Source organism: Chiloscyllium plagiosum, unplaced genomic scaffold, assembly GCF_037043375.1.
Source record: "Chiloscyllium plagiosum isolate Xiang-an unplaced genomic scaffold, Cpla_swu_hap1 HiC_scaffold_12, whole genome shotgun sequence".
NCBI lineage: Eukaryota > Metazoa > Chordata > Chondrichthyes > Orectolobiformes > Hemiscylliidae > Chiloscyllium > Chiloscyllium plagiosum.
The window spans coordinates 22,243,029-22,258,047 of NW_028270150.1; the positions used below are offsets into that span (position 1 = coordinate 22,243,029).

At 42.5% G+C, this 15,019-nt stretch overlaps 1 protein-coding gene across 5 annotated transcripts in view; it reads left to right on the forward strand.

Annotated features, from left to right (window-relative positions):
- Positions 1–271: 271 nt before the first annotated feature.
- Positions 272–15,019, forward strand: part of LOC122555394 (cell adhesion molecule DSCAM) — a 706,376-nt gene continuing 691,628 nt past the window's right edge. For 3 of the 5 annotated variants that reach the window (XM_043701363.2, XM_087992497.1, XM_043701364.2), the window contains exon 1: positions 979–1,505. In XM_043701363.2, coding sequence (XP_043557298.2) covers positions 1,463–1,505 — 43 coding nt within the window. In that variant the 5' untranslated portion in view covers positions 979–1,462. Of the gene's footprint in view, positions 334–978; positions 1,506–12,359; positions 12,492–15,019 lie in introns of those variants that run through there. The other 2 variants (XM_087992496.1, XM_087992495.1) reach the window with 2 other exon arrangements.

A 15,019-nucleotide genomic window follows, 5' to 3' on the forward strand; every position in this document is an offset into this window, starting at 1 on the left:
TCCTCTTTTTAACAGGGTCAGTGGTGTTTATTCTTACTGTAAATTTGCTAGCGAGAAATTACTAATCACCAACCAGTCATTCCTTCTCCCTTTAAGGAACAGACGATTGACAGAGGTGTTTGTTTTTTTCCGGCTGGAGGCTGGACCTGCAATACTGAGAAGGCAGCTCCGTCAAATCCAATTGGAAATGAAGGAAAGGTGGGGCGGAGCTGAGGCCAGTGACAGTGACTTCGCTCCAGGACAGAAAGGGTTAAAAGCAGTCGCGCTGTTGTTTCGCTTTCCCATCTTATCCATAAGCTTACAAAAATCAAGCTGCAGATCGCTTTAGTAGAGGTACAATATTTATCCAAGAGTTTAATATGATTTAATATTTATGCAGGCACTGTCCATCTATATTACTGATTTATAAATATTATTTGAACAGGAGTGGATATTTTATATAAATATTAAACAACCGCTGTATCAAACAATTCTATTAAAATCACCCTTTTTAAAAAAAGAATATCATCAGGGACATAATTAGAAACGGATTTTCTTTTTAATGCATAAGTCTAATACTCACATTTAACTTCCTGAAAATATGTCACCGAGTATTGTAACTGACAATGAGTATAGAACTCTGACTAATATTTAATCTCGTCAATTTTCTAAGTAGATGTTCATTGCCGATCGATTCCAACCCCCCCCCCCCCCCCCGCCGGCAACGAAAGAATCGACTCTGCCCCTTTAAGAAACAATGGGAGTTTGTCAATGATAAATAAAACGCTAAGCAGATATCCAGTATTGGGTGTGTTGTCCTTTATGTAGCATTCAGCTTGAGAAAGAGAGAGAGAGAAAGGGTGAGAAGGGTGCTCAAATCTGGTCTGCAGCAAACAAGAGGTTAACTCTCTGCTTTAAGACTCTGGGAGTGGGTTAATGGGTTGTGATCTAATGGTATCAGGCGCTGGTTTAGCGCTGGGATCAATGTGGTTTAAGCAGTGGGAAGATGTGGATGTGTTGGACAGTGTTGAATTTGGAGGCTGACTGCAGAGCTGACTGTAGTGCTGTACCTGTGGACCAGCCTCCGACCTGGTGCTGCTGCTGCTGCTGCTGCTGCTGTTGCTGTTGTCAGTGTCTGTGTGTCCCAGCACACCTGGCTGTCTCTCAGGGCTGCAGAGCTGACTAATACACACCCTCTGAATCTCTGATACGTTTTCTTTTGCACTCAAGAGGAAGGAAAAGAAGAGGAGATCAGGTTTTAAGGACACAGCCAGGAAATACAAAATTTAATAGCCCCAGCATAAAGGGCTACCAAAACAAACTGGTTTGTCTTCAGTGCCTGCTGTAGCCAAGAGCTCTCTCTCTATCTGTCTGTCTCTCTCTCTGTGTGGATGTTAACCTTCACATACAGTAACAATTTTCAAATATAGCAGAAGACGGTCAAGTGTACAGGGATCATTACAAGAAGGACAAAGCCTAGGGCATGTGGATCGTGACAACTCTCTTACTCCACAGCATCCTGAATGGTGAGTTAGTTAATGAAACAGCCCCTTTCCACATTAAAACTGTGGGATGGCAGTGAATGTTTCTTTACATTTCCCTCTACTCTGTGATCAGCAGGAGACAGAAAATTGCACTGTAATCATTTAAAGTAGCTTACCTAGCAGAGTCAGTGCCTGGTGCTATAATATGACCAATTCAAACAAATGCAGGCAAGCATTGTGCCTTTCTATATGCTGTAATTAATCTAAATTTTATATCTCTGGATAGCATTATGGAAATGTCACTGATGATTGATTGTGTGGATGTGGATATAGATGATAGAAATGTGATCTCAAATGGGGGAAGAGGCTAAAATAAGAAAGTGTGTTAAAATATAAGAATATTGGAACTGTATCTCACGATTGATATGCACACCAACACATATGTGCACATTACAGATATATGTTAAATGTATGTATCTTTGCAAAGATAGAGTGAGAATCTGAAAATGCGGCTTAAGATCGAAATTGTGCCTCAAAAGGCAAATGAGTTTCATGGAGATCGAGACACTAGATTTATTTATACTGGGGGGGGGGGGGGGTAGGTTGGCGGGGACAGATAAGAAGCCTCTTTGATGGGCAACTAAACCCTTTGAAGAATAAATGGAGATGGGAAATGTGGATGGTGTAAGGCAAGGATTGGAGTTGGGGGAGGGGATGGTGGGTGTGTGGGGTTTCTCTTTCTTAAATCTGGATATGCTTATAAAGCAAAAGGTAGCGATAATAGACAGGTAATTCAGATAGACGTACCAAACCACCCCCACCACCCCACCTCAACCCCCATCAATTTCCTTCATCAGTCTAAAGTATACTGTTGAAATTCAATGCTGAAGAGATGAATGAGGGAGCGAAGGTAGATGGCACGGAAAGATGGATAGATAAATGACCCTCAATCTGCAGCTGAAGTTCTTTTGACTCCGGGAGCTGTGAGCAGCGTCTAAGTGTGAGACAGCATTGCTATTTATAGAATCTCATTTTTAAATGCATTGTATTCGAGCAAAGTCACCTCAATACTAAATGCAAACTCTCCTGAGCTTTTCAATAACACACACACACAAAACACATATATATGCACATAACAGCAGTAACCCAGGATTTACTCAAATTTAATATCTAAATACTCTGTGAGGACTTAGCTTCTAAAATCAAAAACTTTCAAGGAAAGACAATTGATATTTTATTTTGTAGAATTTCCAAACTGACTTTCAAAGAGCAGAATGCAAATTATTTTAGACATTATGTGGCTTTAAAACAAAATGACCCGTGACACCTGCAATTTGTAGACACTGAACCATTTTACTACCAAATCATTTCTAGAGACCATCTATTATATCTTCACATAGTCTATGTAGATTGCCACAAGAATTCGTTAGATGCTCAGTTTATTTAATAGTGATTGATGTATCTCTTCTTGCAACAGCATTTTTGCTGCTTTTATTTCAAATTGACTCAAGAATTTTTTTTGTGTAAAAGCAAAATTCATCTATTTAAAAGCTGTCAGCTCTGATTGAAGTAGTTCTGACTTCTCTCTCTTCTCTCCAAGGCTCCCAACAGTTCCCCTCAAGTGATTATGCTAATTGGTGTTTGATCAAATGATTAAATTATAATTCGATTAATCCTGTGAGCTAAATGCTTCAAACACATTTCCATGCACCCCAGCTGCTTTTTTTTCTGCTTTTTTTTCCCTACATTGACATGAAATTAAACCATCACAAACTTGATGCATTTTTTGAATACAAGCATACGAAACAAATAACATTGGATCAAGAAGAAAAAAACGCCTGGGTTTTTCTGTACCAAATGCCACTGTGTTGCTGTTTCAAATTTAAAGGCTATTGCAGACTCTGGCGGAAGATGTTAAATTGATTGTCTGCCTATGATTTGATTCCATATATATTCTGAGCTCAATTTCCTTGATCCTTCATCACATTGTAAAAACTGGCAACTTAGATGAATTAGAAAAATAATGAATTCTAATTTTGGACATCTTGGGCAGTGAAAAATGCATACTTTCATCTCAATTCTTATCAGGAGAATTGTTCAGAGTTTTTAAAAATAGATGATGAAGGGCTAACAAATCAGGAACTGCAAAGTAAGCTGATTAATGTGGCGTGGGGGGCAAACTGATAGTCATGTGTCCCAGTCCTTCATCGACTAATCAATATCCTTCTCATGTTATTTTTGTGTCTGTGATTTTGATATTAAATAGATAACATATCCATATCATAGAATAACATCTGGATGGGGGAGAATTACAAATCATTGCTGGCAAACTGCAAGGGTGGGGAGGTTCATGCCATTGTCGAGAGGCTCTGAGCAGATGCCCAGGGTTCTTATAACACCACCCTCTCACAGTTCCCTCCCTCAAATTAGGGGAAGATAATTGTCAGGAGAGCCAGTCCTCAGCACCGAGGTGCCCCTTCCAGCAGCCTGTTACAGAGCAGCTTGAGAATATACCCAGGCCAAGTGACACCTGCCTATCTGTCTCTCAGCAAGGGTAAATTGGAGGAGTACGGTGTGTGGTAGATTGTCAATAAATAAAAATAAAGAACATGATAGTAAAAAAAGTCATTTAATGGGTTGTTTTGTTTAGATTTTTACTTGTCCTGAATGCATTGTGTAAGAGAATAAAATAGCTATTGATTCTATGAATATATTATGCTAATATCGTTTCAGTTATTTGACAGCCTATATTTCTGGTTTGCACTGCCCTATGTTATTAAATAATCTGGACTTGTTACTGTTGATAAGAAGGAAAGCCTTTGCTTCACAGTCAAATTTTATTGAGCGGTTATTCAGTTAAGTTTAACTAATGTTAAACCTGAGCACCCGTAACGATACACTTCTGTCCCCATGTCCAGTGGGAGGATGTTATACAGTGGCCTTATCTCTGCTGTTCTCCTTTCCCAGGGGAATGTCACACGATAATACTACCCTATACTATGTGACAAGGGGCTGTTGCTTGAGGGTAAATGAGCTGGAATATTTCGGATTACTAGTTCTGGCTCCTGGTGAGCTGTTTTGACAAGGATGTACGTAAGAACTGCTTGCAAAGTGAACAAGCCGTTAACAACCTTGATAATTCACTGCTTTTACCGCAGCGTGTGTTCAGAATGGATTCCAACCCATGCTTGTCTCCTCCTCCACCACCCCAAAAATAAAAGATTGTCGGTGGCATTCAGTTAATTTTGCTCGAGTGCCCATTTAATTTGCTTTTGAAATCATCCATCGCCTCCACTCGCACCACCCTCGCAGGCACCAAGTTCCAGGTCATTACCTCTCGCTGCCTAAAGGAAAAGTTCAATTGCGGTAAAAAAAAAACGTCCCAAGGCATTTCTAAAGAACACAATCAAACAAAACTTGATACTGAGTCACAGAAGACGATGTTGGGAGAAGTGACCAAGTGCTTGCTTGGAGAGATGGTCTTTACGCAGCATCCTCAAGGGGGAAATAGGAGACCTTTCAACTTCAAGTCTGAAACAAAATATGGAATCCCCCAACCAAAGATTAAAGTCAGGATAAATCCCTCTGCTCCTCATCCTGGGAAAAGGGTCATATTTTCCTGGAGCTGCTGAGGACATGGGAATCATGTACATAACCCTCACGGCGCTGCAACAGGTCGAGAGTTTCCATAGTTTCTGCGAGAGAGCTTGTGGAATTTCACGTGCGTTACTTTTAGCGTAGAATTTTGGCTATAGTTTCGAATCATTTCATTGGAAACTGACATCGCCCACAAAATCAGTCGTGTTCTCAGATCGAATTAATCTTCACTGTGAGCTCCCACTAATTGTGCCCGCTTGCATAGGGAGACGGATAGCCATGGTTTAAAAGCTTATGAATAATAATTTTTCTTTTCACAGTCAAATAAACTGATCGCTCAACATCAATGTAACTAGAAAATGATGGTGTGTAATGTTTTCAGTGAAGTCAGTTTCAGTTCCCTGGACATCAAGTTACAGAATTCTGTGTACAGCTCTGGTCTCCCTGCTACAGGAAGGATGTTGTGAAACTTGAAAGGGTGCAGAAAAGATTTACAAGGATGTTGCCAGGGTTGGGGAGTTTGAGTCATAGGGAGAGGCTGAATAGGCTGGGACTTTTTTCCCTGGAGCATCTGAGGCTGAGGGATGATCTTATAGAGATTTATAAAATTGTGAGGGGCATGGATCGGGTAAGTAGCTCAGGCCTTTTGTTGAGGGTGGGAGAGACCAAAACTAGAGGGCATAGGTTTAAGATGAGGGGCAACATTTTCATGCAGAGGGTGGTGCGTGTATGGAATGAGCTGCTAGAGGAAGTGGTGGAGTCTGGTACAATTTCAACATTTAGAAGGCATCTGGGTGACTATATGAATAGGAATGGTTTAGAGGGGTATGGACCAAATGCTGGCACAGGGGCCGAGATTAGGTGGGATGTCTGGTCGGCATGGATGGGTTGGACCGAAAGGTCTGTTTCTGTGCTGTGTGACTCTGACTCAATGACCAGCCATTTTGATGAAAATGCTCATTTATTTTGTGACAATCCCATGTCTGTTGCATCAATAACATTGCACCAGTTCACCACTCTCACATTTGTCCAGCACTGTATTTTTCTGTGTGATTTTCAAATAAAAACCGCATTCTAAAACCTGATTCAATTTCACTGGCTCATGGCAGATTTTACATTCATCAATATCCAATAAACTTGAGCGGCACTTGAAAGTTTAAATAAAAACACTTGTCAAAGCCCTTGCTATTTGGGTCCAGTTTGTACCCCAATGTCACTTCTGTCCAAAGCAGAAACTCTAAGGGATCATGATGTATTTTTGCAGCTCCTCCACAAGTCTGTAATTCCATCCTCTCGCATCGGCCTGTCCTGAGACACACTTCTCCAAGAGGAGATATTTTCTTCCCTTGTGATGCACAGCTTTAATCAAATATTTCTCTGTCTCCAACCAAATTGGATTTTCTGACCCAGGGATATGACAGCATCGCAAGTTCAAAGTGCTCCCTAATTCTCCACCAGCCATTCTCATTACCAATTCCCATGCAGAATTGTGGACCCTCTATAAATACAGCTATGTTCATGTTTATCCTGTTCATAGAGACTAAAAACAAGGGAATGTTGTTCCCCCAAACCCCTCCCCATTCTCTTCCATTTCAGATATGTTTTAATCTGAATCATGGTTCATTTCTATTCCTTGTCAGTGTTTTAACATTCGAACCTGCAGGAAACTTGAAGTAAAGCACATCTTTAATTTTTTTTCAGCTGATGCAAAAATTCTGCTGCAAATAACTCGAAGGAAACCAATCTTGATTGAAATTTATTTAATCACCTAGTTATGTTAATGTCAAATCTGGTGTATTTTCCCTTCTGAGATGTCAGCCAAGCGTGCACGTGACTGTTCAGGGCAGCCCTAGCCTGGTACCAAATAGCACAGGGTGCCAGGCTACAACAGAATCTGTTGTCCTTTCGGATTTCTGCTCTTTACAGATTCTCAGGGATAACTGCAGGCCTGTGTTTTCCATTTACATCACAGTTTCAAGAAACCATTATATTTTGTTAAATGCTGGCATTGGTTTGCCCTGTATAACTGGGCTGCAGCATTTTTTGCAGCCAAATGGGTGTGGGTAGAGATGGAATACAGCACAGTATAAACTCCGGTACTGTGGCTGCTGCACTGTGAATATTTCTGATGTGACTTTTGACATGTTACTTTCTGTTGTGTTTAACATTGAGGCAATTGCCACAGAAAATATTGAGTATTACTTGGGTTTAGCTCTAAAATCATAGGAAGACTTGCATTTCATGCCCACCCAAAGTGTTTTACACCCAAAAAAAGGTTTAATGCTGGAAATACCGCGGCTAATTTTTACACAGCAAAGTCCCTCAGATGGAAATGTGATAATAACCAAATAATCTGTTATTGTGATGTCAACTGAGGAATAATTATGGACCAGGATAATAGTGCGATCTTTCCTTCTTTGAAACAGCACTGAAGAATCTTTTCTGTCCATCTCAGAGGTGCCCAACAGGACCCAGAGGTCCATGGTTTAACTTTTTATCTGAAATGGTTCACTTCTAACTGTCTTGTGTTTATTCAGTACTGCACGGTGAGAATCAGCCTATATTACATGCTCAAGTCCCCTGGAATGGGGCTTGAACGTTCCATTGTTCTTATTGCAGAATTGAGCAGAGCTACCTAGAAATCTGTGACTGTAAAAGGGGATGACAGTTCTGCGGTGCTGTGTCCTAGTGCCAGTCATGAGCATATGGTGGTCATGTTCTTCCATTCTTACTACTTTAGCCTGGGAACAGGTGCACACTGAGGCCAGTTGTAGTGCCCTGCTTTACCAGACAGCAATACCCCTCCATTATTACTCAGAGAGAAAAAAAAGAGAAGGAAGGAAATGAGAAGTAAATCCCAAAAATATGATTTGAGCTTATTCTGTTTGGCTGCAAGGCACTGGCTGTGAAGGCGAGGAACTGAATTATCAGGCAGCTCGTGCCTCTGTGGTTAGCACTGCTGCCTCACAGCACCAGGGATTGAAGTTTAATTCCACCCTCAGGTGACAGCCTGTGTGGAGTTTGCACATTCTCCATGTGCCTGCGTGGGTTCCCTTCAGGTGCTCTGGTTTCCTCCCACAGTCCAAAGATGTGAAGGTTAGGTGAATTGGCCATGCTAAATTACCCATAGTATTTAGGAATGTGCAGGACATGTGATCAGTGGAGAGATTAAATTACAAATTACAAATTTTGTGGCTCAGTGGTTAGCATGCTGCCCCACAGCACCAGGGACCCAGGTTTGATTCCAGCCTCTGGAAAGTGTTTGATGTGCAGGTTAGGTGGATTAGCGATGGTAAATACAAGATTAGGGGGGTGGGTTTGAGTGGAAGCTCTTAAAATGGTTGGTGTAGATTGAATGGCCTGCTTCCACACTGTAGGGATTCAATTATTCTATGACCTGTGACTGTTATAAACTGACTAAGGTTTATACAAATGTCACGTAGCTTCACTGTTTATATTGTGTGTATGTGTCAGAAATCATCAGCTGTACCATGGGACCGTCTGATGGCTTTTGACATTGATTGTTGCTTCAAGAGAGGAGTAGGACAAGTGGGGGAGGGGCAAGAAAACAGCAAACAATGAGGTTCTTCATCAAGGGTCTGACGTTGACCGTTTGTGAGACAGTACATGAGCCAGGAATCCCTGAAGGCTGCATTAACTGACGTAAAGGAAACTTTTATATCAACATGCATGAGCCAACTTAGTTATTTTTCAGAGAGGCCGCGCGCGTGCGCGCACACACACTCACACCTGAAGATAAATTGACCAATTCTACAGAAGAAGTGAAGAAACTAAGATTAATCAGTTGACAACTTAACACAGTTTTGTTGTAGCCTGCACTTAGACCCATTTCTTTTGAGTTAGCAGCACAGGATTGGATTATCTCCTTGCTGATGGCTTCAGCTTACTCAATTGAGGTGCCAAAAAGATCATCATAATTTTTAGCAAATTCTCTATGGCATTGCTTGTGGCATCTGTCAGGAAAGGGATGGTGCTGGGATGCTACAACTCAGGAGGGGTGCGTTGAAAGGATTTGGAAAGAACTTGCGTGATTTAAACATGTTGGTCATGTTTACCTTCTCCCAGAGAGATTATCTTTGAGGCAGGGTAATACAGGTACAGAAATCTCTGACCTCCAGTCCTCAAGAACCTCTGCATGTGCCAGAGTTGAACAGACGCCCTGGTTTGTTTTATAAAAGCAAAACACTGTGATCGTTGGAAATCAGAACTAAAAACAAAGAATGCTGGAAATATTCAGCAGATCAGCTTGCATCTGTGGAGAGAATCAGTTAATGTTTTGGGTTGATGTCCTTTCATCAGAATAGGAGTATTTCCAGTATTTTCTCTTTTGTTTTTGCCCATGGTTACTTCAGATATTTGGCTGAGGGTTATATTAAAAGTTCTGTCAGATCAAGCTAAGGTTTTAAGTTATAGAATTAATTTTCTTCTTTTTCCTTGGGCCTATCTTTAAGCAGAGAAGAGTCTAACAGTCTTTCTGGGGGGTAGGGTGAGGAGGCAGGTCCTTAGTCCAACGTAGCTGAACAGCAATCAAAACAAATACCACCATTACTGATCCAAACCACGCCAACTGAGCAAGCAAGCTGCTTGAAGAATCTGAGTTGCTATGGAAGCAAACACCTTTAACTGCAAGTTGTAGCCTAGAGCTTTGGATAGTCCTTGGATAGTGATGGGAGGGACTTCAGTTGCTTTCCATCGTAGCTGACCAGCCATCTCCACTCTTCTTGCCACCTCCCATTGATGTATGTTGTGAGGATTTCCACATTGATCCACAGTCTGTGTGGCTGCATTATGAAGGCATCGTGAATGGCTGGATTGTTACTGAAATAACTCCACAGAGGCCAGAATCCCATCACCAGGTCACCCCTTATTTACACGTGCTGAGTCCTTGACACTGATCCAGCTCCCTCAGAGCCAGCTCTCAGAGTGAACAGAACACCTGACACTCCTGTTTATCTTTTTTTTTCTTTTTTCTTATTTTGTGCAGGTGTGAGACACAGTGAGAGACACAAGGTGTACGAATCTTTATTCAATTTCCACCACCAGGAAGAAAGGAAAACACCCGAGTGACCAGTGACAAGCAGTGCCCTTCACAAAAGGGCAATGCTGTGTGATCAAACTGTGAAGGGGAGGGCAGGGATTAAAACAAAATTGAGTTGGAGGGGGAAGTAATGCACTCCACTCCCTGCGGCGCCCACCTCTCCCTGAACAACTCCAGGGTGTTGGTGGACACCGCGTGCTCCTTCTCCAAGGACACCCGGGAATTTCCTGATGAAGGGCTTTTGCCAAAAACGTCGATTTTACTGCTCCTTGGATGCTGCCTGACCTGCTGTGCTTTTCCAGCACCACTCTAATCTAGACTCTGGTTTCCAGCATCTGCAGTCATTGTTTTTACCAGGTTCCTCCAACATTGCTGCTGATATATGCAAAGTGTAACACAAATAGCTTGCCTCTCATGCACAGACCACCTTGGAAGAAATTCATTCCTCTGTTCAGGTGGCAAAAGTGATGGGGCGACATCTGCTGTGCCCATCTCAGAATCTGAAGATTCGTGATCGCAAGGGGAGCCGACAGTTTCCGGAACAGTCGGAAAGGCAGTCAATGAGCTGGTGCATTTTGCTCGTGCACCGTTTGTGAATTTTCAGCTTTCATACAGTCCACATGTTCATTCAGGACAGCCGACCCACCTGAACATTGTACATCACTGGACCTGATCTCGTGTCAACCATACTCTTACTCAACATTGGCATTCCTGATGTCATTCCCCCTCCCACCCCCCACCCCCGGGAAGATCAGATTTAACCTACTGCAGAGTATCTCTCCATTAGTAACTCTCTTGGACCTATCCCTGTAGTTGCATGAGATCTGATAATCAAATAGGAACTGGCACAAATTGGTATCAAGTGGAGCTATTTTTTAAGTCTGCTTTCAAAGCTTGGACTGTTTTATCTGCCAGACCATTGGATGGTATGGAGCTGTCCAAGTACCCATTTGACTTTAGGAAATACCCCAAAATAATGGAACAGTTTTTCTATCATAATTTTCATATTTGACAAATGAACCCTATGCACATCCAGCCACTTTGAGTGGGTGTCCACAGTGACGAAGAAGATAGAGCCCATAAAAGGACTGGCCTAGTCAACATGTAACTGAGCCTAGGGGTTACCTGGCCATTCCTGTGAATGTGGGGAAGCTGCCGGCGATAAGTTTTGTCCTGGTTGGCACTCTGGGCACTGCCCCATCAATGCAGCTATGTCTGAATCCAGTCCTGGCCACTAGACAGAACTTTGTTGCCAACATCTTCATTTTGGAAACCCCTGGCTGACCTTGGTGGGGTTCAGGTGGTATCTGGCAGCAGCCTTTGCCTGGGATAATCACCTTTGCTTCCTCATAATAATGTGCCAGCATCGACTGTGATCTGATCTCTCTGGGTCCAAAAAGGTTTTGATTGTGATTGTGACGCCCCTTTGGTCCCCCTCATCACCACCAGCTGTTTCAGTTTTGCCAGGAACGGATCTTTATGCATCCAAAGTCTGATATTGACAGCTTGGACTGTAAGTGTGTTCAGAAAATTTAAAACCATTGTGGACTCTTGCAGGGCTGTACCACTGGTCGTGCATCTGCCAATGGATGGCAGCTCAATGCATCCACATTTGCTATTTGGCCTTCTGAACTGGGTTCCAACAATTATACGCATTTAGAATTCGAGCCCACGGCTGAAATCGGCCTGAAGCCTGAACCTGAGCCTCAATAAATAAACCTTGTATGGGTTTGTGTTCAGTTATTATTGGTCCTTATTCATGCTGCTTGTTGGTTTTCCCTGTTATTAACAATTCGTCTCGATAAATGGCGACCTGAGGTATACCTTTTTCTCTACTTTTTCCTGAAAAATTGCACAGGCTGACAATACTCCAAATGGCAGTCTTGTATATTGGTACAAACCCTTATGGGTGTTAATTGGAACATACTTATAGAAATCCTCATCCACAATTGCAAGTCCACATAGCTCATGTCCAGTTGTGTGAAGGGCAGCTCCCCTACAAGCTTTGCATATAAATCCTCTATGTGAGATTGGGTATTTATCCAGTTGCAAAAAGTGGTTTACCGTTTGTTTAAAATCCCCACAAAGGTGATCTAACTGATTGAACTTCACAATCGGCATGAGTGGTGCAGCCCTTACCCCAAACATGATTGGTTTGATGATTCCTTCACTTTCCAGCCTCCTGATTTCTGTCTCTGTTTTTGCCCGTAAGGTAAGTGGCACTGGGCGGGCCTTACAAGATCATGGAATTGCTTCCCGGTCAACCTGCAAGGTGGTCTTAGCTCCTTTGATAGTCCCTGGACCTTCCTGAAGAGCTTCCAGACTTCACTCAGGCAGCCATTTTCTACTTGAAAAATGTGGAGCCAATCAAGGTGAATCTTTCTCAACCAATTTCACCCCATCAAGCTTGGCCCAAGCCTTTTACTATAATCAGTTTTAAATGAGCCTGTTGCTTCTCATAACAGACCAGATCCAAAGCTGTACTCTGATGCACTTCATATGATCTGCTTATAAAGCACATAAAACAACACTTTTCACTGCACCTTGAGACATGTGATAGTAACAAATCAAATCAAATCTTCATCGGTTGGTGTTCCTGGGTATAGGTTCTCAGTTAAGCTGAGGTCTTGCTCAAACTTAAGGGATGGTGTCCAGAACGAATTTTAAAAAGCTGATTCTGTGATCACTGAAACAGCCGTGCTGGTATTGACCTCCATGTGAACCGGGTGACCATTTAACTGGGCGTTTATTTTGATTGGATCTGACTTGAATATTGCTAAGCAATTTTACTGTTTCAAACCAAATGTCACTGGACTCTCCAGGGTGTGCCCACTCCTGGCTACCGACTTATGAGTTCTCTTCAATTTAGATTGAGTGGGACTCGTTTGCTGTTCAGAGTCCACGTACCAGCAGAAACTACAATGGCCTGAAGAAACTTTGAATTGTTTGGCCAAGGCCTGGCTTTGATTTGGAGTTTTGCTGTAGGATAATCTAGAGACCCTCTGTTCAGGATATGTCCTGAGTAAGGCCATGCAATTGCTTTCACTCAAGTGGCGTTTCTCAAGCTCAGTGAGCCGTCGAAGGAGCAGCGCTCTGAAAGCTTGTACTTTCAAATAAACCTGTTGCACTATAACCTAGTGTTATGTGATTTATAACTTTATCCACCCAATCCAACACTGGTACCTCCGGTGTTGGACTGGGTGGATAAAGTTATAAATCACATGGCTCCATGACAAAGCCAGTTGTAGCGCCTGTTTGAAGTTCAGTCAGGCTGCAGCTAGTACATGCTTTTGCATGGTTACATCATTAATCCCACATATCTCAGCATCACATTAAGGGTCAAGCCAAAGTCGCATGTCTCTGTAAGTCATCCTAAACTGGTCAAAAATCTGGATATGGATTCCCCTGATTCGCAAATTGTCGAGTAAAACTGATGGTGTCTCAGGACTAGAGGAGGCTTGGGGTCATAATATTCCTTTATTAAATCTGTCAACTCTTGAAAGACTTTAGTATGTGAGGGAAAATTGGTCTCCCAATAACTGAGAAAGCTGCGAGTCTACAAGCTGTTGGGAGAATTACTCATTGCTTTTCATCTGGCGCAGCATCATTTGCCTGGTAAAAGCACACTTTTTCTATGTGTTGGGCCCAGTTTCCAATGGCAGTTTTGAATGAGTCTAGCTTCCCACCTAACAGCATGGTGGCAAAAATGCTTACCCAAAGGTGACTGCTGCGAGTGAATTTCTTCAGGAGCATGCTTTTCTCTCATCACCACTCAAAAACCTGCACAGAGGCTGGTTTGAAGTCACCCTTTATTTGCGTGTGGAGAATGTGACACTGATCAAGCTCCGTCAAAGCTGGCTCTTAAGTTGAGAAGAACCTCTGACACTCCTGCTTATATCTGTCAGCCATGGCTCCCTGATTGGACCTGATAACCTGTCCAATCAGGGAACTCAAATTCTATGACGCCCACTTAGATTAGGTTCCCTACAGTGTGGAAACAGACTATTTGACCCAAGTCCACTGACCCTCTGAAGAGTAACCCACCCAGCCCCATTCCCCTACCCTATATTTGCTTAATTCGTCTAACCTACATATCCCTGAACACTATGGAAAATTCAGCATGGCCGGTTCACCTGACCTACACATCTTTGAATTGTGGGAGGAAACAGGAGTGGCCGGAGGAAACCCATGCAGATATGGGGAGAATGTGCAATCTCCACACAGACAGTTGCCCGATGCAGGAATCGAACCTGGGTCTCTGGCGCTGTGAGGCGCCAGTGTCAACCACTGAGCCACCATGCCACCGTCCACTTGGCTGACCTCATTACAATGACTATAGTTATCATTGATTATATTTAAGGCTGAGGTAGACAGATTTCTCATCAGTAAAAGAATCAAGGGTTAAGGGGAAAAGGCAACAAAGTAGACTTGAGAATAATCAAATCAGCCTTACCTCATTGAGTGGCAAAACAGCCTTGATGGGCTGAATGGCCTACTTCTACTCTTGCACCTTATGGCCATAAACCCCTGGAGTGGGACTTGAACCCAAAGCCTCCAGCTCAGTGGACAACAACACCCTTTATTGAACAGGTTTAATAATAACACAAAAAGTGAAGAAAAGGGGATAAAAGGGAAACCAACAATGATAATATGCAGAGTCTAAATATTGTCCCTGAGGAGATAAATTGTTGCACCATAATGCACAGACTGCACTAACGCTTACAATAAAACTAGAATTGAAGCAATTGATTTGGTCGTAACTTTAGATTCTTTTTTTTCAAAGAAATTCGGAAATCAAGGCAGCTTGTCTCACATTGTTCAGAAATAGTAACAATCCACAGTGCTTAACAAAATGGAAATTAGCATGGAAATAGGCAATGAGGGCAATGAGGGCTTGTAG